This window comes from Centrocercus urophasianus, unplaced genomic scaffold (assembly GCF_019232065.1).
Source record: "Centrocercus urophasianus isolate 14NV4802_14NV808 unplaced genomic scaffold, USGS_Curo_1.0 seq_12, whole genome shotgun sequence".
In the NCBI taxonomy this organism is placed as follows: Eukaryota; Metazoa; Chordata; class Aves; order Galliformes; family Phasianidae; genus Centrocercus; species Centrocercus urophasianus.
Window position 1 is genome coordinate 12823712 of NW_024884364.1, and position 21278 is coordinate 12844989.

General features: G+C 42.0%; 1 protein-coding gene across 2 annotated transcripts; it reads left to right on the plus strand.

Annotated features, from left to right (window-relative positions):
• The first annotated feature begins 3491 nt into the window (after positions 1-3491).
• Positions 3492-20632, plus strand: LOC122155883 (OX-2 membrane glycoprotein-like). Of its 2 annotated transcripts, none has more exons than XM_042810209.1 (5): positions 3492-3612; positions 11655-11990; positions 16985-17296; positions 17684-17829; positions 18403-20632. In XM_042810209.1, the coding sequence occupies exons 2-5, from the start codon at positions 11669-11671 to the stop codon at positions 18487-18489; spliced, it is 867 nt and encodes a 288-aa protein (XP_042666143.1). In that variant the 5' UTR covers positions 3492-3612; positions 11655-11668; the 3' UTR covers positions 18490-20632. The 2 variants fall into 2 exon arrangements, with proteins under 2 accessions (XP_042666143.1, XP_042666142.1); XM_042810208.1 differs by lacking the exon at positions 3492-3612 and adding an exon at positions 10449-10606.
• Positions 20633-21278: the final 646 nt, after the last annotated feature.

A 21278-nucleotide genomic window follows, 5' to 3' on the forward strand; every position in this document is an offset into this window, starting at 1 on the left:
GGGTGAAGCTGTTTCCCTGTTTTGCTCCACTCACAGGCAGCACCTTGAGCAGAGGCATCAAATCTGCGACAAGGTAGGTGACCCATTTGTTAACCTAGGCTTTCCTGTTTGTAAATAAAACAGCAAGCATATGATGGCTTGGGTTGGAAGGGATGCCAAGGATCATCCAGTTCCAAACCCCCTGCTACAGGTAGGGCCACCAACCTCCACATCTGGTACTAGATATGGTATTAGATTTAAGAGTAATTCTACATCTATCATGCTAGAAACTGTACATTGTTGAATGAATATTCTGTCAGAAAACATTTACATTTACTAGTAATCATCTTCTATCATTGCCCAAGTTTTAACAATGCTCTGAAAAGTCTCCCATTTTCTGAACAAAAATTGTTCCTTTTTAGTTTTCCTGCAGTGCTCTCATTTTATTGTTATCATGGTTATTGCCATTACAATTAATTCCATTGCTTCTGCTGTTGTGCCATAGTCATGATAAAAATCAGATGCTCTTTAATAATCTTTAATAATAATAAGTATATATTCCCAGGGAAAGGAAATATCCTCATGGTCTCTGGAGGCAAAAATCAATGCAGTGCTGTGGCTTTGAAGTCCCAGTACAGGCTGGAGAATAGGCTTGAAGTGGAATTGATAAGTTGATATGCAGGCTAGAAAGAGAGCAAACATGCACAAATCTTGCTGTCTGCTGCTCTTGCTGCTGACGCTGAAGTAGATTGGCAGATTCATGGCAGATGTGAGATATTGGCTGGGAAGGACCTGGGAAGGGTGTGCAGAGCCTTTAGCAGCTGAAGGAGCCTTGGGAAAGAGGAAGCCCTGAAGGGAATACTGCAACAGGCACATGAACAAGATGCTAATAAAGGCATGATACTATTTGCTACAAGATAAATCTGTGATTCTGGTGTTATGTTTGCTAATTAACAACCTTGGCATGTGCAAGCCTAGCTATTACCTAGTTTATTATTAACAGTGTAAGGAACTTGGGCATCTCTGCCTCTTTTCCTTTGCTAGTCCTAAACTTTAATGGCTGTTATACTGTTGCTTGTTAGGCTGAAGGCTCATTTGAGACATCAACTGTAGCACTAGATTCTTACTAGCCGCTAGCTAAAGAGCATTGCTGGGTGCTGCTGCCCTGCTTGCTGGGGGAGATCAATGATTCGCAGAAAGATCACCCTGATGTTTCTGGATTGCATGCTTTGCCCTGCCACACTGCCAGACACAAGCACTGCCTTTGTGAGGATTAGAGCTGAGGGCCAAGCCTGTGCTTCCTGATAGAAGAGTTAGGATCTCTTGTGTGGTGCAGCCAGCCTTCAGGCACAGCAGAGCAGAACAGCTTCCACTGCCCATGGCAGAGGCCTGTCATTTTCTGCACAAGCTGGTTCAAAGGTTTTGTGTATGATTTTCACATTAGTCACACTCTTTTAGTCTTGGTACCTGAGAATGGGATTAGCTCCTGTGTAGTTCCTCATCAAAAGCACTGACCTCTAAAATTGTTCCATATTCCTCAACAGCCCTGGGTATGCATTATTTTCCTCTCCTGTTCCTTGTCTGGAACAAGCTATGCTGAATGATGTGTCAAGCATTAAGAATAACTTCATTTTTATTCTGATGGAATTCCAGGAAGCCAGCTTCAGTGCCCTTGCACTGATTGAAAGTGCTGTGATGTATCCAAATAGCTACAGGCAGGATAAGACAAGTACATATAAAAGGGACACAACTAATTAGTTGTTCCAGAAGGAGACAAAGTATTGTTACACAAATTGTTTGTTTCTGACAGGTTTGAAGGTATCTAATGATTTATAACACTAGAAAAATTTTGAAATATTCAGCCTATGAAGTCTGTGTAGGTAATGAGACAGGTCATTTTAAGTTTCTTTCTTGAGAGTTATTGGAACTTAAACTAAATTCAATAGAAGACCTTGTTACAAGTCATCTTAGCAATTCAACAAACTCCCATTGCTGGGGTAGAGCAATATCTGCAGATTCAAATTGCTTTGCTTTCATCATCCAGTTCTACAGAAAAAGGAAATAAACTTCTTAAATATGATGGCACATTGCTGTAATTCATCTTTAGAAAAACTGCAATTTGTTATCTATTTACTCAGTGAGCAGGGCCCCATTATTCTCAACATGCTATAGTTAGATCTGGTTCTGTCTGCATGAGTCAGACTAAATGTGCTTGCATTTAAGCAATTTTCACAGTGTATTGAGGTGAAAGTTAAGATGATATATATTTTTCTGACCAACAGCATTTGGGATTCTTCTGCTGTGCCTCTTAGATTTCCAGTTACACGTGCTTGCTACGTCTCTCTTGAAATAGGGGATTTCTAACTGTGCCTACCAGCCCCATCTGAGTGCCAATCAGATCCTCAAAACATAGGGCTCAGAAATATCAGATGTCCCTGGGGTGGTGAGGGGAACTGAGAAGGAACCAGGAGAAGCACAATTTGGAACATCCTAAACAAAATTTGGGCACACCAGTTTTTATGCGATGATACAAAACAGTGTAATTGCACTGAAACATTTCAGACATTTAAATGTCAAGACAAAGAGGTGCCTTTAATAAAGCAATGTTATTTTCTGAAGCAAAGCAAACCAAAGATGCAAAGGCGAAATACAAAAATAAGTAGTGAACATAATTATAATAGCTTTTAGCTTTTATAATAAAATGGCTTTTTTTTTTTTTTTTTTTTAGTAAAATAGCTTTTAGCAGTTGCTTTACATCTTCAAACCACTGATTAAGAATTAACTAATTGATACCACATCCTGCACATGCTAGCTCTGTGCAGACTGCAGGGAGGATGCCAGCAGAATGCTGTTGTTGGCTCGGTAGGCAGACAAATGTTGCAATACATGTGGCAAGAAGTTATTGCCATACACAGCATGGTACCAGCCCTTCTGAGTACTTGTTCCAGCAGAGCAACTTTGCCTTTAAATGATATCATTGCTCTTATGGAGTTACCTTACATGGAATCCAAAATAATATCAAGCTTTAATAATTAAATTATGGAGAAAGTCAGAGGAGGACAGTTTTGTACTCAGAAGAACACAACAGACTACTCACTTTGGTGCCCTAATTGCTGCAGTTGAAGGAAAAAAAAAAAAAAAAAAAAAAGATTATGATAGCTGATTAAAGGGAGCCAGGGAGCTTATTCACATTTGTCAAGAACACACAGCAAATCAAGCTTTATGACTTAAAATCAATTTAATGTTTTGTCCAGATTAAATTGAGAAAGGAGGTTGCCAACACAAGGAGTTCAGAAGAGCACTTGAGACTGGAAGTATGAGAAATGAACATCAGAACCAAAATGAGAAAGGTATAAGGGAGAGAAAAGACATTTTCTGCTCCTACCGTTCATTTTCATGAGAGGTTACCGAGCAAAGAGTGAGAGAGGAAACACAAGAGTCAGAAACAACAATCCTTCCTGTAGAGCTGCAACAAAAAATATTCATGAGAAGGCGTCCAGTGATGGGAAACCTTCGGCACACACCTGCCCAGCACTATCTGGAACTGCTGCTGAGTCCAGGCACCATTGGGAAGGTCGTTCTGCTGCTTGATCAAAGGAAAAAAAGATGCCACGAAAACTACAACAAAATCAGGTAACTGATACTATAGGCAATCAACAGTTTCTCCATAATGTACATAGGTATTCAGGGCCTTGCTCTATATTCTGTGTTTCCAAAGAAAAAACAATGGAATATATTATTGATTAAGTCCACAGAGCCAGGTCCAGCTCACCATTGCAGCCTGTTTTGTTCTTCTAGCTGTCCCCAAACACTTTACAGAGTCTTGGCACACTGAAATGCTGCATGTCAGGTTATCTTTTCAGGGCTGAGGGGGATAGAGAATTTAGTTGAAAGCCTGTCCTGCATCAGTCAAACCACACAAGGGATGCTAAAAATCTCTTCCAGACTTGTATACAGTGCTGGCAGAATATTCACGTAATGCCATTAAATAATTTCACTGTGATTCCTGCTGTGTGGAAGATTTCTCAGGGGGAGATGTAAAGGCGTATGAATGCCATCTTGACAGGTTAACGGTCTCCAGTGCAAAAGTACACTTGGAAATGTATCATTTCTTGGTATGTTGAGAGTGCAGCAGCACGCTCATCAGCATCTTCAATCTTAATAATCCACAAGTGCTGCTGTGGTACTCTGCTATTAGACATTTTTCATGGACTTTTCGTAAACCTAGGCTGAATTTTTCAAAGATGTCCATGGGGATTAGCTGTTTCCTAACAATATGTAATGGAAGATATCTATTTTTGAATATTCCTGTATGGGTCATTTATGCTTAAAAACTTTGTTGAAACTTAATCAAATAAGTGACTTTCTATGTTAAAAATACATATGGAGGAACAACATTTTTAATGAATCTTTTCCATTGATTTATGTGACCTCTGCTGTTTTGTGAAATATGTCCCAACCATTACAAATTCTTTTTATTGGGAGATGGAATCTTGGCTAGGACTCCAAGATTATTACTCACTCTATTGAAAGGGTACTCAGGGGACCTTTAATTTCCAACTGGAGAGCTGGCAGAATGAGAGTATATTTAACATTTCCTCTGAAGGATGGCACCTCTGAAAGTGCCACACGCTGCTTATTTCTGCAATATTCTGAATGGGAGCCAAGGTCCCAGCATGAGACATGAACCCTCAAGTAGTTGGCTGTAAGGCAGATGTGCTACCCAGAGTCACAATGACACCTAGTAGCATCTCAATTTAACAGACTAATTTTTGTCAGTGGCAGTCTCTTGTCTTGTATTTTTATGGTCTGGATCACTGAAAGTTTGTTTTTTAATTCATAATTCAGTTATGGAAAATGACACTTTGCTTCCTTGCCTTTATTGCTGTTGGCAACTGCGAACAGTTATGCTCATTTAAGAGGAAACTACAACTAAACATTTCAGAACTGGTTTCTCTAAGCTCTTAAAGCTTAATAAGCTTTTAAAAAGTTAGGACAAGAAAAATTCCAACATGTTTTAAAAATAAGCTGAGGAAACATCTGAGCCCACAGAAGGTCTGTGGATCCATGGATAGTCATACTGTTTTACTGTTTTCAGGTGTTTCAGTAGATCTGAGAACTGAAAACATCCGTTTTCAAACACTAGCCAAGCTTTTCCAAACCCAAAGACTTTATTTGCTCTTGTGTTTGAATGCTCTATTTGAAATGCTTTGTAAGTGCTAGCACTTTCTGAAAATCAGATCTCTTTAATGTACCTGTTCATATAGCGCAGAATGGAGGGGCTGAAGCTAGGGCTGGGAGAAACTGGTGATGTGACAGGGACAGGGGACAACTGGAGCCAGGTTGCCTATTTTTGGATACAAGCCGCTGGGAGCCATGGGGGTAAGTGAGGGCATAGATCTGCTGCATAAACTGAGGTGGTGGGTCAGCACTGCAAACACCTGTGGCAGAGCTCCCTGGTCCATGTGAATCATCTGCCACAAAATCCCAGCTCTGCTCCCAGGGGCTCTTTGTACGTTTGATTTCCTTGGCTTTTGGTCTACAAACAGTTGGGCAGACCTCACCTAAGCACAGATCCAGATTTGCAGATGTCTGAGAATGGAGCTGAGTGAGTGGTACCCCAAGCCCTCCCAGGGCCATGCCTCCTCACACTTATATGAGCTTCCTTGTATTTGAGCGTTTGCATAATCCAGGATTAAACTGTGAGAGCTTTGCAGTGTGTTTGCTCTCCAGATCTAAAAGTTTATTTTTGATCATAGCTAACAAATTGTTAATACTCACATTTGATTAAAATAAACCTTTGCTAAGAAAGAAACAAACAAAGCAAAACTTATAAACCCCTGAAATATCAGAGGTTTTTTTAAAAAAATAAATATAAATAAAACAGTAGTGCACTCAAGGGAAAATAATGCCATTTTGATCTCAATTAGAAAATATATTTGTCAGCACTTGAAGAAAAATATAAACAGTTCTGGTGGGTAACTAACAGGATTTTTGTGACTGGTGAAGATGATATCACTTCAAAAGTGCTACCACTAATTTATCTTTTCATTTGAAGGCATTCAAACATGAAGTGTTCCTAACAACAAGAAGTTGGTGGGATTTTTAGCTAGGCCCACAGGGACACATGTTCTCCAAACAGCTGATGGACAAAATAACCTTCTAGTGGTGCTACTTCTTAGCTTTGGGGTAAAATCTTTGGTATCCCCAGCAATAGGCTGCTGTGGAAATTCTCTCTGTAGAGAGTAGCTGGGCTACTGGGGTCATCTGCCCTAAGGCAAGCATCAAAAATTAGCATGAGATAGTTAATATGGTTGCTTTTCACAGGGAAAAAGGGGGAGAAGAGGCACCTCAAGAGAGAATCTCATCTCATTGTGGATCCCCATGATCTGAACCATCCTAGAAACCAAAGCCAAGTCTTATGAATTGGCCCTAGAGAAGTCACAAGGTCACCAATACTGACTTGGGTAGATAACTATAGTTATTTGAGAGCAGATAAACCACCCAGTATGAGTTGCTTGAAATATGTATGCTTCCTTAGCAAACTACATTTCTAAGAAGAGAACCCTTATATTTTAAAACTCCATTTACTTCTTCAATTTATTTCTCATTTACTCATTACACAGCCATTCCCCCTCCTGTTTATATGCTCCTTTCAAATATTAGAAGGCCACAATGAGGTTTCCTCAGATGCTTCTCTTTTCCAAGCTAAGCAAACTCAGTTTCCTCTACTCTTCTTCATAGGAGTTTTTTTTTTTTTTTTTAATTTACTATTTCAAATTATTCCGTATTATCTCACATTATTTTTAGTAAGTTAATTTTCTTACCTGAATCAAGTTGGCTTTTTTTCCCCTACTTCTTCCCCTTCTCATGGGGGAAGGGAAGGGTGTTGCATAATAAATTCTAATTGTAACACTACCGTTAGATCCATGTTTACCAATTCTGTCTTTCTTCCCCACCTGCTAAACATCGAGAAGAAGCACTACAAATTGTTGAGGATGAAGAATATTTGCTTACACATTACGAACTCTAGTCAAGGATATCTTTCTTATTCCAGTCTTGAAATATATCCTTCCCTCCCTTTCTCCTTTTCACTCTTTATTCCTATGGGAAAACATACTCCTATGCTTTAACTGTTCGCTTTGTATTGATTAATATGGAACTTGTCATAAATGAGTTTTGGAAAATACAAGATAGACTTTGCTGTGCAAGCAGTATTCACATGTTTCAGACACAACTGCAGAAGTTATTAGGTATAAGGTAATTTGTTTAAAAAATCTTTATTTGTGGTCATAGAATCAGAGAGTAGTTTATGTTGGACGGTACCTTAAATGTCATCTACTTCTATCCTCCTTGCCATGGCCAGAAGCACCTTCCACTAGTTCATAATGTCAGATCAATCTCTCTCCTTTTCATAATCTTCTTTTAAATACTGGAATACTGCAGTGAGGTCTCTTCACAGCCTTCTCTTCTCCAGGCTGAACAAGCCCAGATCCCTCAGCCTACCTTTGCCGGGGAGGTGCTCCAGTCCTCTGATTGTCTTCATGTCCTCATTGTCCTTGTCTGGACTCTTTGCAGTGTTTTAGGCTGATTGAGAGAACAAAATCTATCACTGTGCACAAGGAACTCTGGTCAGTGGCATCTCACAGAAGTTCAAATCCCTGGTTTATGAACGTGATTAGTCACTTGAGCTGTGTAGAAATGCTGTGACAATGTGTGAATAATTCCTGCACATGCTTTTTTTGACTTCCTATGAATTGAATAGACTGTTCTAGAGCAGCAGAAGAGAAGAGATAAATATAAATCATACTCTTTTTCAGTCAAGGTTTGCAGAAACATCATCTGCTTAATCCTTTCCAAATTTTCACCGTGTTTTGGCAAATGCCTTAAGTCCGGGTGTCACATGCTGTTCTGAGAAATGAAGCTGCTGTGCAGCTGAAGTGGGAGAGCATGGGATTTGACTGGAAAGCAAATAAGCAGGTGAGAAAGGAAGGAGTGGGTAATCCACCTGAAGTTTGTGCAAAGAATAGAATGGGAATCCAGAGGAGGGACATAAAGACTGTTGGGGGTCTGGAGTATCTCTTCTACGAGGAAAGGCTGACAGACCTGGGACTGTTCGGTCTGGAGAAGACTGAGAGGGCATCTTATCAACGCTTATAAACAAAGTGTGGGAGTGAAGTGGATGGGGCCTGGCTCTTTCAGTGGTGCCCAGAGACAGGACAAAGGGTAACAGCCACAAACTGGAACACAGGAGGTTCCATATGAACATGAGAAAAAAATTCTGTATTGTGAGGGGGACAGAGCATTGGCACATGGTGCCCAGAGAGATTGTGGAGTCTTCTCTGGAAATATTAAAAACCCATCTGGATGCTTTTCTGTGTGACCTGTTGTAGGGAACTGCTATAACGGAAGGTTGAACTGGATGATTTCCAGAGGTTCCTTCAACCCCTATGATTCTGTGAAATGTCGAAATAAGTGCACTTAAAAATATAAACTGATCTAAATGATGGAGTTAGAGTGGGATCTCATGTTTCTGCCTGCCCTGTGTTTAAAATGGTGAAGCAAACGCTGTTTGCTGGTCCCTGCAGGAAGGCAGGGAGCCAGAGATGCTGTAGCACTCAGGTGTGCATTGTGTGAGCTAGAATGGGGTCCTTGTGACCAGGAGCCCAGGGAGAGGCTGAAGGAGCAGCCAAGGCATTTAGATCTTTGTCACCAGGGAGGGGGTGCTGTGAATAATTTGAAGTCCACCCATTTTGCCACCTGTAATGACCATCTCTATCTTCTCTCAGGATGTTGGTAAGACTGTAGGGTTGCTATTTATTAGAAGGTGCTTGCTCTAGCAGCACCCAAATCTTCAAGTGGTTTGAAAAGACTTTAGAAAGAGTAGAATGTTTTTGACAAAAAATAAAATGGAGTGTGATTCTATTCCTGTGAATAGAAAGTTATGTAAACTAGGCACGCTGTTCATTCATGCAAAGTGCAGTTCCTTTTGTGATCACTAAGTGGTGAGGTTCAGCCGTGAAGATTTCATCATAAGGATCTTCAAGTTTCTTGAAGTTCTTCTGTCAATGTTTTGTTTCAAAATCATAATAGAGCTAACGTAAGTACACCAGCAAAGCCTGGAGAGCATCTCCACATCCCTGTAGAAATCACTGTCATCCTGCCAGGAGACTTTGATGCAAAAGGATATAGTTCCAGTAAATCTTCAGTGTTTTTCAGTTTTGAAGGTTCTGAGGGTGAAGATTAGAAATTAGGTATTTGCTTGTAAATCGGAAGTGTCTATTTCAAAGCTGTCAGTTTACCCCTCTGACTTGGTCCAGGGTCTTGCTTCATATCTTATTGGAGCTATCTCCTGTACAATAGCTGTAGAATGGTCTGGAAAATCTCACAGGAAACATATTTCACAGATTTCATGTTCTTGCTTCGTTTGATTAGGTCAAAATGCTCTTCCAGAAATACCAAGGTAGCATAAGACAATGGAAATAACTCTAGGAAAGGAAAACGCAGTGATATACCTCAAAAGGGGAATACTGTGGTGTGAGGCAGTCCCAGTTTGCCGAATGAGATGAGTGAATCACTGTGCCTACTCAAAAGTGTGTCCAAAATGTTTCTTAAGCATAACAGGAAACCAAAACTCCAGCTATTGTTTTTTTTTTTTTAAGGTAATTAATTACCACTTGAAAGGAGGAACTGTGTGTGTGAACATGCTTAAGAAGTTTTTGTTGTGTTGTGGCTTGGGTCTGTTGGTTTTTCCCAAGCCACTCACATGATTGAAGGTTAGCCTGTGTGGCAATTCAGATAAATGATAAACAAAAACATTTCTAATGCAGTCACAGTTGTCAGAATTGTCAGTGTCATCATCATTTGCAAAAACATAAGCCACCTAATCAGAGAACAGAAACATGAGACTGAGCATGCCAGTAACAGTTTGATTAGCAAATGAGGTCTTGCTGACTGAGTTGATGAAGGGTGCAGAAGTGACCCATGGGACAAGATTTGTATTGGTTTTGGCAACGTGATCCCTGCTGTCAGAAAAAGAGAAGCATAGAGGTAGACATGACAAAGCAAAAATGGCATAAAAACAGTGACTCAGAGCAGCCTGGTGAGCCACCTCAAACTGTGCCCAGAGGCCTTGAGGCACTAGCAGCTCCTGGTGCTCCAGTGTGCATGCAGACCCCAGGCTGCTATTCCTCCTGGAGTGGCCATTCCTCCTACTCTGCACTTGGTGCTGGCTCCAGGACCACCCAGCTGTCACCCAGACACATAGCCAGGGTAGAGATCTGGGCTTTAGTTTAAGCCCTTGACAAAACCTCATAAGAAAGATGCTTCTGAAAAACCCAGCCTTGTAAACCCTGTCTCTCTGGTGGTCTGACTGGGAAACCTAGGTTTCCAGCTCTGACACTTGTCAGAATTTTTGTTATTCAGCTGAGTGCACGTGGACCAGGAAGAGTTTATGAGGCACTTGTTACCGTATTTGAAGACGGGAATGTCCCCAGAGAGAGCGAGGCATATAAAAAAGGGGAAGCAGTGGTGCAATGGATCAGTCAGTTGCTCGTTGGTACTGGGGACGCAGCTGGGATGATGGCCACTTGCCTGCTCCTGTCCAGCCTTTGGGCCCTCGCCTCAGGTAATCTCCTGCTCTCTTCCCTTTTTAATCACTATGATGGCGCAGAAGGCTTCAGGGGACAAAGGCAGCATCTGTTCATTGATTTGTTGTCAGTGTGTTTGGAAGCTGAAGGCAAATGATTGGCTTTATTTACAAATTCTGCATCATAAACCAGTGACCCACAGGACTAAAACTGGATTTCGACTCCTGATTTAGATGAGACTTGAGCCAGGGTATGGCACTGATTTTCTTTAGCTAGGACAGAATTATCTGTAAGGATGGACATGATACTTTTAGACAGTCAGACCATTAGAACTGTGGGCATGTTACATTTGTTTTCATAGTTAACAAAGCCTGAATTTGTCCCCAAACAGCTTTCCATGGCCATGGCTTGTATTCTGCCCTATTCTGCTCTGCTGAGGGCTGAACTGCAAAATACCTGCTGGCTTCATGGCTGGCTACTGGCTGTTCTGCAAATCTCCGCCTGGATAAGCCACGCCAGGAGGTTTAGATATGATCGAGGTGGACTCAAGGCACTGCAGACAGCCTCACTCCTCTTTAAAAACAATACTTCAGGTTCCTGCAAACTGAATACATTTTCAGTGCTGTAACCATTTCTGATGCTATCTCCCTTCCCACACACCACAGAGAGATGTGTGCAGATAAAATTTAAGAGCTATCATCCTATGAACCAAAGAGCTTTGGGTCTGGGCTGTTAAACCTCGGAGCATTCAGGCACTTGGCTGTCTCTTTGTACTTTTTTCCCTATGTGGCAGTGAATTGGAAAAGGAGTGATTATTTTTCCCTTCCCCATGGAGATCCCAAATCACAGCACAGGTACAGAGCTGCTGAAGTGTTTCAAAGGAAGTGGTGTGAGAGGTGCCACCTTCAGCCAAACTCCCATGGTTGACTGAAAACAAACTCCTTTAGGTTGTGTTTTTGCTTTTCCTCTGGCAGCAGGGTCTGGGAAGCCCTCCAAGTGTGATGGCTGCAGGTGCAAAACATGTGGTGGGGTGGGTTCCAGTGGGACAGTGAAAGATGCTAAATGTTGACCCTGCTTCTTCACCAGGCTCTGTGCAGGTGATGCACAAAAAGGTGCAGTCGGTCCAGGCAGGCGGAAATATTACTTTCTCATGCCAGTCAGTCATGAACGAAGACGTAATACAAGTGACCTGGCAGAAGGAGATGGATGGGGCTGAAGACAACATAGCAACTTACAGTACAATGAATGGCCAAAAGATAGCAAAGGACTACGAAGGCCATGTGAGCTTTGCCCACAGCAGCCTGCAAGCCTCGGCCATCTCCCTTCACCGAGTCACCCTGCAAGATGAAGGATGCTACAAGTGCATCTTCAACACCTTTCCCTCGGGAGCTGTCACTGGCAGGATGTGCCTCAAGGTTTACGGTAAGACACTCTCTAATTGCAGAAAGGGTATGACATCTTTCTGAGGATCAAGCCATTCTCTCTGGGGAAAAATCTTCCCTGGTCAGTGCTCATTGCTAAATCTCTGTGGGAAAGGTGGCTCTGTTTCCCTGGCTCTGCCTTTCTTGTCATTTTTACTTCTGATGAGAAGGCACTGTTGAACACTTCTCCAATTTTCTTCCCTTTTAAGTCAACAGTAGCTGACGGGTGACCTACTGCTTCCCTAGAGTTCCTCTGGCCCAACACTACATTGGCAGCTGTCCCCACATGTCCCACTGACTTTTTGACCTGTATTTTGTACAGGTCAGCATCAGTTTGTTTCAAGGAGAGAGTCAAAGCACATAGCCACAAGCATCCTCACATGCAAGGAGCCCTGTGCTGAGGGAAGGAACAGACAACCTTGGCTTATGAGGAATGATGACATAAGCAACAGGGGAAAGAGAAGGGGAAACATGTGGGAAAAACAGATCTGAAGCAGAAGTCCTTTTTTCCTCTCTTCTGATAAAGCTCCTAGAGCAGATCACTTGATGCGCAGTCATGCAGGGGGTAAATGCTGAATCATGCATTACAGGAATATATGGAAGAGCCTAGCTGAGAGATTTCATTCTTGCTTACTATGAGAATCTAAACATGGAGTTAAATGGGCTTTGATTTATTCTGCCTGTTTTTTATCCAAGTGTGGGAAATGTTTCCCAAAATCACCAGTTTTGTGGCTATGATCCACCTCTTAGCAGAGCTCAAAGCATGAAAGCAAAAGCAACAAAAGCTGGGGGGTTTTTTGGTGTGTTTTTTTTTTTTTTTTTTTTTTTTTGTGTGTGTGTGTGTGTGTGTGTGTGTGTGTGTGTGTTTTCTGATGTACTCTTGTCAACTGCTGTACCTGCTTCTCTCAAAGACACATCAGCTGGGGGTTTCACTTCCCTGGCAGCTGGCAGCGTGCTGCCCCAGTGCTAGAGTGAGCACATAACCAACTAAGTGCTTGCAGGAAATGTTCATTGTAGCTTAACGGCAGTAACACATTTGAGATGCTCTTAATTTCCTTGATTTTCCAGCCAAGCCCTTCTGCAGACTGGGAGGGAGAAGATGGCAGAAATATCTGGGGGTAAGGGGATTCTGGGCAAGGCAAGCAAGCTGACTAATGGCAGCATCTCAAGCAAATGATCAGCTTTCACGTGTCTGCCATCTGACAGGGACAGCCAGGGAGTTTACAGGCTGGTTATTACCCAGTTGCAACAGCCTCCATCAGAAGAGGCTCTTCCAGAATGGACACAGTGCTGCATAGTGTGCAGAAGTGAAACCTTGGTAAGGACCAGAAATGATGCTGGGAAAAATGAAATAGGTATGAGAGACAGAAATCCCAGATCTATTTAGCTGAAAACAACAGTGTGAAGTAGCAGCAGTAGTCTTCTACCCCATAACAAATGACGTCTTGGCACAGAGTATTTTCAACCTGCTTTGCAGGTTTCTTTAGTGCCATTCTTTTTTCACCTCCATTTTCCACTAGAAATGTTTTGCTGACTTTTGTTTCAAAAGATGATGAAAATGAAACCCAAAAAGGGGTAGAGTTTGAAGTATGGAGAGAGGGGCGTGTGTCACTTGAGTCGAGGCAAGGTTTTGCTGGATCAGAGACCTACAGACGCCTTCTGCCTGCAAGTAGATAGCCCCATCCACATGGAAGTCTCCAGCACCATGGAGAAAGCCATGACAGTGTTGACTTAGATCAGGCAGCTAAGCCTGTGTTGCTGACGAGCATCCACACGGCTGGAAAAGGCACATGAGACACACTAATTCCTAAAAATGTTCAGCCGTTAATTTGAGACCAAAGTTCAGCCTTGAAATATTAAAAGCACATCATGATCTAGCAGTTGCCCTTAAATAACAGAAGCCCAATTGCAGCCAAAGCTGGCACACATTCACTAGAAAGCTACCTTTTCCAATAGTTAGGAGCACCTTCACAGCTCAAGCCTGAGAATGTTTACATTGCTGCTCTGAAGGGCCTATGAAGTCAGGTATAACATGGCTTGTAAGTAGTTTTTCACATGAAATAAATATTTTGATGAAGTAGAAAACCAGCAGATACTCTAAACATGTGCATCAAACACCAACTCAGTGCACATGCTAACAAACAGCATGTGCAAGAGAAAGTGCTCACATGTTTTGACTGTATATTTACTACAGGCATATAGTAAGGCAAAGAGCAACTGTCCAGTGTTTTTCTTGCCTACAAATAATTCCCTGGATTCCAGTGTGGGAAGGCAGAGAACTGTCTAGTGAGGAGAATGGATTTGGCATATATATGTATGTCTGCCAAATGTGATGCTGAGAATTTTTTCTCTTCTCCTCTGTGTGCCTTTATAAGCCAAGATTCACCTTAATCTTTTGTAATTGGTTAAGATTTGAGATTGCTAGACTGGAGCAGTGGCACCAATCTGCCTTCTATGCTTTTTAAAACAGGCTCTCCAGTAAAACTCAAGGGAAAAGTCTGTGGCAGTTTTCCTTTACTGCTTTTAGACCTGTTGTTTGTAACCTGATGTTTGAAGTTAGCACTGTGGGTGGATGTGCTATTTTTTTTATACATCCCGTGAGCGAAAGAAGAAGTTCAGAAACCATTTATTAATCAAAACATAAAGTGTTTACGACACTTGTCATTTCAAAGATGGGAGATTTTGAGAAGTTCCAACTGAAATCCCCCTAAGCCTTTTTTTTTTTATTTTTTATTTTTTTAGCTCAGAGCAACACAAATGGGGTTTCACCAGCTCTGTTTCTAGGGTCTGAGTTTCTACCTGTGGGTGATGCAAACATTGAGAAATATCTACTTTACTCTTCTAAGCAGCACAACCATAGTAAATAGTGAGGCAAAGCCATAGGAAAGCAAAAATGATGATGTAAAATGACTTAGTGGCTGTTATGGCTTGGAAGATCCAGTTTCATGAGGTGCATATAGGATTTTACCAGGGGCATAGGTGCTGCTATGCAGATGGCATGTGCTGTTTCCCCCCTTTAACAGAACCATTTTGTGTTCTTTATATATCATTCATAGAGACACCTTCTTCTACAGCCCAAAATGAAACATAAAACATTTTTCTTAGGAAGATTAAACAAAATTTTCAGTTTAAGCCCAGCACTACTAAAAAATAGTTATTTGTTTGCTGAAGTTTTGGCAAAAATCAATTTCAGCGTAAGTATTGTTCTCGTTTTTTTTTTGCTATGTAAAATAGTAATATATGCATATAGCACTACTAAATAATACTATTATTTCTCATCTATTAATAGATGCTTTTTAAATCAGAAGACATTCATATTAACTCAAACTTGAACAAAACCAGAAATGCCATTGCATTTAGATTATTTTAAAGGGCAACATTATCAGAAGCAGACACTTGGAAGAAGAATATGATTTGGACCCTGGTACTACCAGTACATGCACTGATGTAGAGGTCAGGCTGATGAACTGTTATCTGGAAACTTGTGTACTGGGAGATCTCACTCCCAAATGGAGTTATATGCCTTTATAAGTCTTGGCATGACAGTCTGAGTTAAATTGATTGGTTTGAGGAGGAGCTTGGACTAGGGGACTTTCAGAGGTCCTATGCAACCCAGATTATTCTATGATTTTATGATTTGATTGATTTTCACAGGTACAAAGTGCATCCACTTGTGGTAGCAGTGAATAGCAGATATTGAGTTCTCATGAAAATCCAGCCGCTTGTTTAATTTTTAACACAAAAATTTCAGTTTGGCCGTTCTGGAAACAATGCAAGGTTTGGGTACTCTGACAAACATCCTGTTTCCTGCTAATGAGTTTGCAGTGTTAAACTCCAGATTTCCCTCCAGGACCAAACACCTTGGTTTTCCGACCTCGTACAATGGAGCAGAGCTCATCATCTCTGTGTTTTCTCCTGCTTTCTTGAAAACAGATCATCTTGTCCAGGGACGTGTGTCCTCAGGTGTTCAGATCTTCCCTGGAGTTCTGTCCAGGTTGAAGAAAGCTTCTTGCACTTCTCCCATTTCTTTATTTCCTGAAAATACTGCAAATATAAATAGGAATTATCAAGCAGGTTTCACGTGACTATGTGTGAGTGGTGAGAGGTTCACTGCATCTGCTAAGACTAAATAAGGCTGCAGCTACAAATCTTGTAGTGTGTGGAGGAATTTGGAAAACTGATCTTTAACAAAACTTTTGGAGGTTACCATGACACCCCAAAATTTGACATTAGGGGAAAGAAAGAATGTATAAACACAAAGCCTTCACAGCTGAAATGCTGTGGTGTCACTTTATACACGTTCAGTTACTGTCTTGCATAAATAGATGCATTTAGTCCCTAAGTGCTCAAGTTTGCATGTCTTGAAAAGCAATAAAACAAATCTTGCAGATGAGCTTAAGGGATAAGAGCAAGTGCTTTGACTCACTGAAGCAGTTCAACTCTTTTGAAGAGAGGAGGACATGGTTTCACAGTTTCACTATCTGTTGTTTTCACTTGTCCCTCATTACCATTAATCAGCTGAGATGCTGTAGGGCTGCTTTTAGTAGTGAATTTGAAAGTTGTGCATTTCTACCCTCTTGTCCTCTGATTTTGCCATGCTCTTTATTTTTGTAAAGAACTGTGTGCAGTTTCAGGCACCACGATATAAAAAAATAGCATAAAACTATTAGAGAGGATCCTCAGGAGAGCTATAAAGATGGTGAAGGATCTAGAGGGCACTGTATGTGAGGACTGGCTGAGGTCCCTGGGTTTGTTCGGCACAGAGCAGAGGAGCTGAAGGGAGGCCTGATGGCGGCTGCAGCTCCTCGTAGGGAACGGAGGGGCAGCGCTGAGCTCTGCTCTGCGTGACAGCGACAGGGCTTGAGGGAACGGCATGGAGCTGTAAGTCCCTTCCAGCTTGGGGTATTCTGTGATTCTAAGATAACAGTAAATACAAGTGTTCTTAGCTCAAATGTAAGCAGAAAGAAGCAGATTTTTCTACTTTGTGTTTTACAGCCATCTCAGACCCTAAAGTGGAAGCCAAACTTATACCCAGTCCTGACAAAGCTGAAGTCTCTGAGGTAGTGGTGGGGATGAGCTGCTCAGCAACAGGGAAGCCAGCTCCAAAAATCACCTGGCAACTTCCCAGCACTCTGCTGCAGAAACCAAAGGAGTACCACATCAAGCTCAGTAACCAAACCATCACTGTCATCAGCAACTTCACCCATGCCCACTCCAAAATCCTCAAGGAGTACCCCATTGCCTGTGTGGTCCAGCACCCATCTCTAAATGTGACCCTGTCCCTGCCCATGGACAATCTAACACAAGGTCAGTATGCAACCTGACTCATTCCCTGGAAAAGAAGACATGGAAACATCTCCTGGGGTATTATCAGCCTCTAAGGGCTGGAGGGCAGGTGGGAAAGGCACCATGAAGAGCAGCTGGGATGGGGAGGGACAGGAGAAATTGCTAGGGAACAGCCAGACATCCTGGGCAATGATGCGGACATCTGCCATCCATTTGAGATGCTGTGGTTTGTCTCTGGGTCACCAGACCCCAAACACAGGTCTGCTAGTTGTACTGCTTGTCTGTATGCTTGCATGTGTCTCTTTTCCTCCTCTGACCCGGAGGATCAGTCAAGGGATGTCCAAAATGGGTTTGGGTGTTCTTTCTTCATGCACAAGCCTACCTGAACACCTGCTACTTTTCCCACAGGTCAGGACAGTATCAGTGTACCAACCGTGGCCATTGCTGTGGGGGTGCTGGTCCCTCTGATGTTCCTTCTCCTCTTCGTGTTGCTCCTTTGCTGCTGCCTGAGACACCTTCATGATCCAGAGAGAAACACAGCCTGGCCTTGCTGGGTAGGTCTGTGTTCCCTCGCCGAGGAACAGCAAAATTCAGAAGGGAACCATACCCTTATACCACTCTTCTGCTTGGCTAGGCCATGCTTTCAAGGATGTGTCTTGAACAGGAGGGGGGCTCTTGAAGAGGAGCATGCCACAGTGCCTTGCTCAGGACGGGAAATGCAGCCACATGTGAGCCTACTGGGTTCTGTGAAGGATGCAAATTTAACACACGAGCAGACCCAGTTGGATGCTGCCACATGACTAAGTCCTGTTTTGTTCTGAAGGCACCTCCTCCTCTCTGCAGAATATGCCTGAGGCATGCACCTTTGCCTTCAGTTAATGTTGAGGAGAAAAAATAAGGCAGTGGCAGGCAGGAAGTACAATGCATTTCTTCCACTGATGCTATTTTTCTAAATCCAAGCTGAGGTCTACTAAGGGAGTTGCTAGGGGAAAGGCTCTGTCTACCGTGCTTGAGCACCGACAGACACAAAGCCCCATTTGGTAATGCAGGCAGCCTGAGTCTGAACCTCTGCACTTAAAGCATACATATATTTTTCAAAAAGTGAAATAAAACATCTCTTCTGCTAGGTCCTTGCTGTATGTGCCAAGGAGAGAGCATGTGGACAGTACATGCTTACTGGCAAGCAGGCTACCGCTGCAGTGCCCAACACATGAGCTCCTGCATGCCCTACATGTGGACATCTTGGACTGTCATGCAGACCTGCTGTGATATCACACCAAAGGAAATAGAGGGGGAAAAAAAGAACATTCCATAATACATATTTATTTTCTTAAACAACTTCATTCCGTTTTGTAGAAGAAAAGCTGTGAATTATTTATTTAAGACTCTAAGACTGTTGGCTGCGTGGGTCTGTAATGCTACTTGTGGTTGGCATTTTCTATGCTGTATTTATTCTTTTCCCATATTTCAACATCCCAGGTCCAAGCGGAGTGAGGGTTTTCTGAGGCAGTGTGGTATTTTGTGGAACAGTGATTTAGGAGGTGCTGCTCTGGGTAGAGGGAAGCAGCAAGTGTGTGGAACTGCTGACATTACTGAGAGCTGCCAGGAACCTTCTCCCCAGCAGACATGGGAGATGGAGCATGTCTGCAGCTGGATCAGACTTGTAACCCTGGCGGCAGGCTCCAAGCCATCAGATACAAGGAAGTTACCACCCTTTCCTAGAAAGTTATTTAAAGGCAATGAGAAGTTTACTTCTCCTTCAACGGTTTCCACGGCCATTTCCTTAACCTAACATAGTTGCCTCCTGTTTCCACATAATCACACCTGCCTGGGGGGAAGAGGTGGGGGAATTTAAGGAGTGTTCGGAAGGTATTAGGCAGAGCAGTCCTCCCTTTACTCCTGTCCTCTTGGCTCCATGCAGCAAGTGTATTCTATCTGGTTTTCCCTTGCGCATCTACTTCATGTGTACTTCCCGGATGAAGCAGGTTGTGTGGAGGCCGAAAAGCTGAGTCAAGTGAAATGAAAGAGAGTGGGTGAGCTGAGAATGAACAAACCCACTTCTTGTCATAAAAAGCTTTTATAGAATCCCTAATGCTTAGTAATAGCTGATCTGATGATTGCAAGGAAAGGGGAACCAGTTACAGACCAGCAGCTCTTGCAATTGGGAATTTTTCTCTTGAACCCCGTAACTGTCAAAGGAGGAAACCTGATTTTTTTCAAACTTCCCCACAGCTGCAATTTAAGTTTCCTCCACACCTGTATGGGAAGGGGCAAGGGAGTGAAGCAGTCCTTCCCCAGGAGTATTTTGAATCCAATGGGTTGCAGGCAAAGGAGCACTGCTCCAGGGTTCTTAGCTGTGTCGTGTCAGATCTCTTTGCTCAATAGGGTCCACACTTGGCCTTCAGGTGTTTTTTTCTAAGAATTGTCAAGATTGTTTTTAAGAGAGGATACTACAAATATTTGGACTACTGGGCTTTTAAAAAATTATTATTATTATTTTTAATAAAGGGAAAGGTCTGTTGCAGAAATGGACATGGGAATGAAAAAAAAATTTCAGAAGGATGATGAAAAGGCACAAAGCTAACAAGAAACCCTTATTAAGCCTATGGAGATTGTAGAAATATGTTTTTGTATTTTACAAGTTGATCTAGAATGGGAAAAAACAGAGTTTGAAGTAAAGAAAAGGCCTGCTTATGTGTGTTTCTGACTTCTGCTCTTTAGCTGAATGTTGAATTGTGTAGGGCTTGTATTTATGAATTGTATGTTTCTGCCTACTGGTGCAACAGAACTAGAGGCTGAATGAAAAGGGAGGACATGGAAGCATGATACTGTGCAAAAAAAAGCATGTTATTCATCTATTTGTTTTTTACAGCATTGGGATGAGAACAGCAAAATGATGTCCAAAGGTAGAACATTTAAAATCAGTACACATATTTGCCTTCATAATATACAAATCCATCAGCTGAAATACAGCACCATAAAATACTGTATACTACTGCTATTGTGTTTGGCTTCATGTAGCAAAGAGCTAAATGCAGGCATCCGGCAATGAACCGGCTGTCAGATGTGGAAAGGAGTATAAAATAGATAGAAACCACCTTTGTGAGAACAAACAAGCATGTGACTGGGGGGATGAGGGTTTTACTGTGGGTGAATAATATCCTAACTGTTGTTCTGAGCTTTCTTTATGATTACCTTGTGCTTATGTCGTTTGTCAAGTTATCTCTGTGAACAATTTGGTAGTAAAACTTCATTACTTCTGGCGGGTTTATTCATATCTTTAGTATTTCTTTTAATAAACAGCATGTAGAGTATGAAATGCAGCAAATTTCCATTGGTTTAGAGAAACAAAAATAAAGCTCGTCAGAACTTCAAGCAGAATGAACTGCTCTATATTTCTGCTCGATGCAAGCAATGTGGAGCATATTAGCTTTGAAAGTAAGTGAAAACATAGAGTACAGGAATGTCCCAGGTTAGTTTTACCACCACCGAAATTCCCCAAAGCCTAGGTAGAAGTATGGTTACAGCCTGCATCCATACATTGACCAAAATTCCCCCTTACTGCTGGGCCTCACAATGGATTTGGTTACAGAGGAGATGACTGACCTTGGGGAAATGAAAATAAGGACAATTCTAACATAGCTTTGCTGACAGCATAGGCTGTAACTTAGCCTGAAGCACATAATCCCTGTAGAACTTTGTCTTGTATTATGTTTCCCACGGAGGTTTGGGGTTTTTTTGTGTGTGTTACTATTTTGTTTTGTTTTCCTCTGCTTTTTGTGAATTGGACCATGTGAATAGGGTTGACTTGTTCTCTGGGACTTTGATTTTTAGGGAAGGGTGCAATAGGATTTTTTATTCACCTGGAAAATATAGTCAAGTCAAACTAGAGAAAATCCTATGGCATATTGGCGTACTGCTAGTTCATTGGAATATAAAAATCATAGTATCATTAAGGTTGGAAAAGACCACTAAGATCATCTAGTGCAACTGTTGACCAATC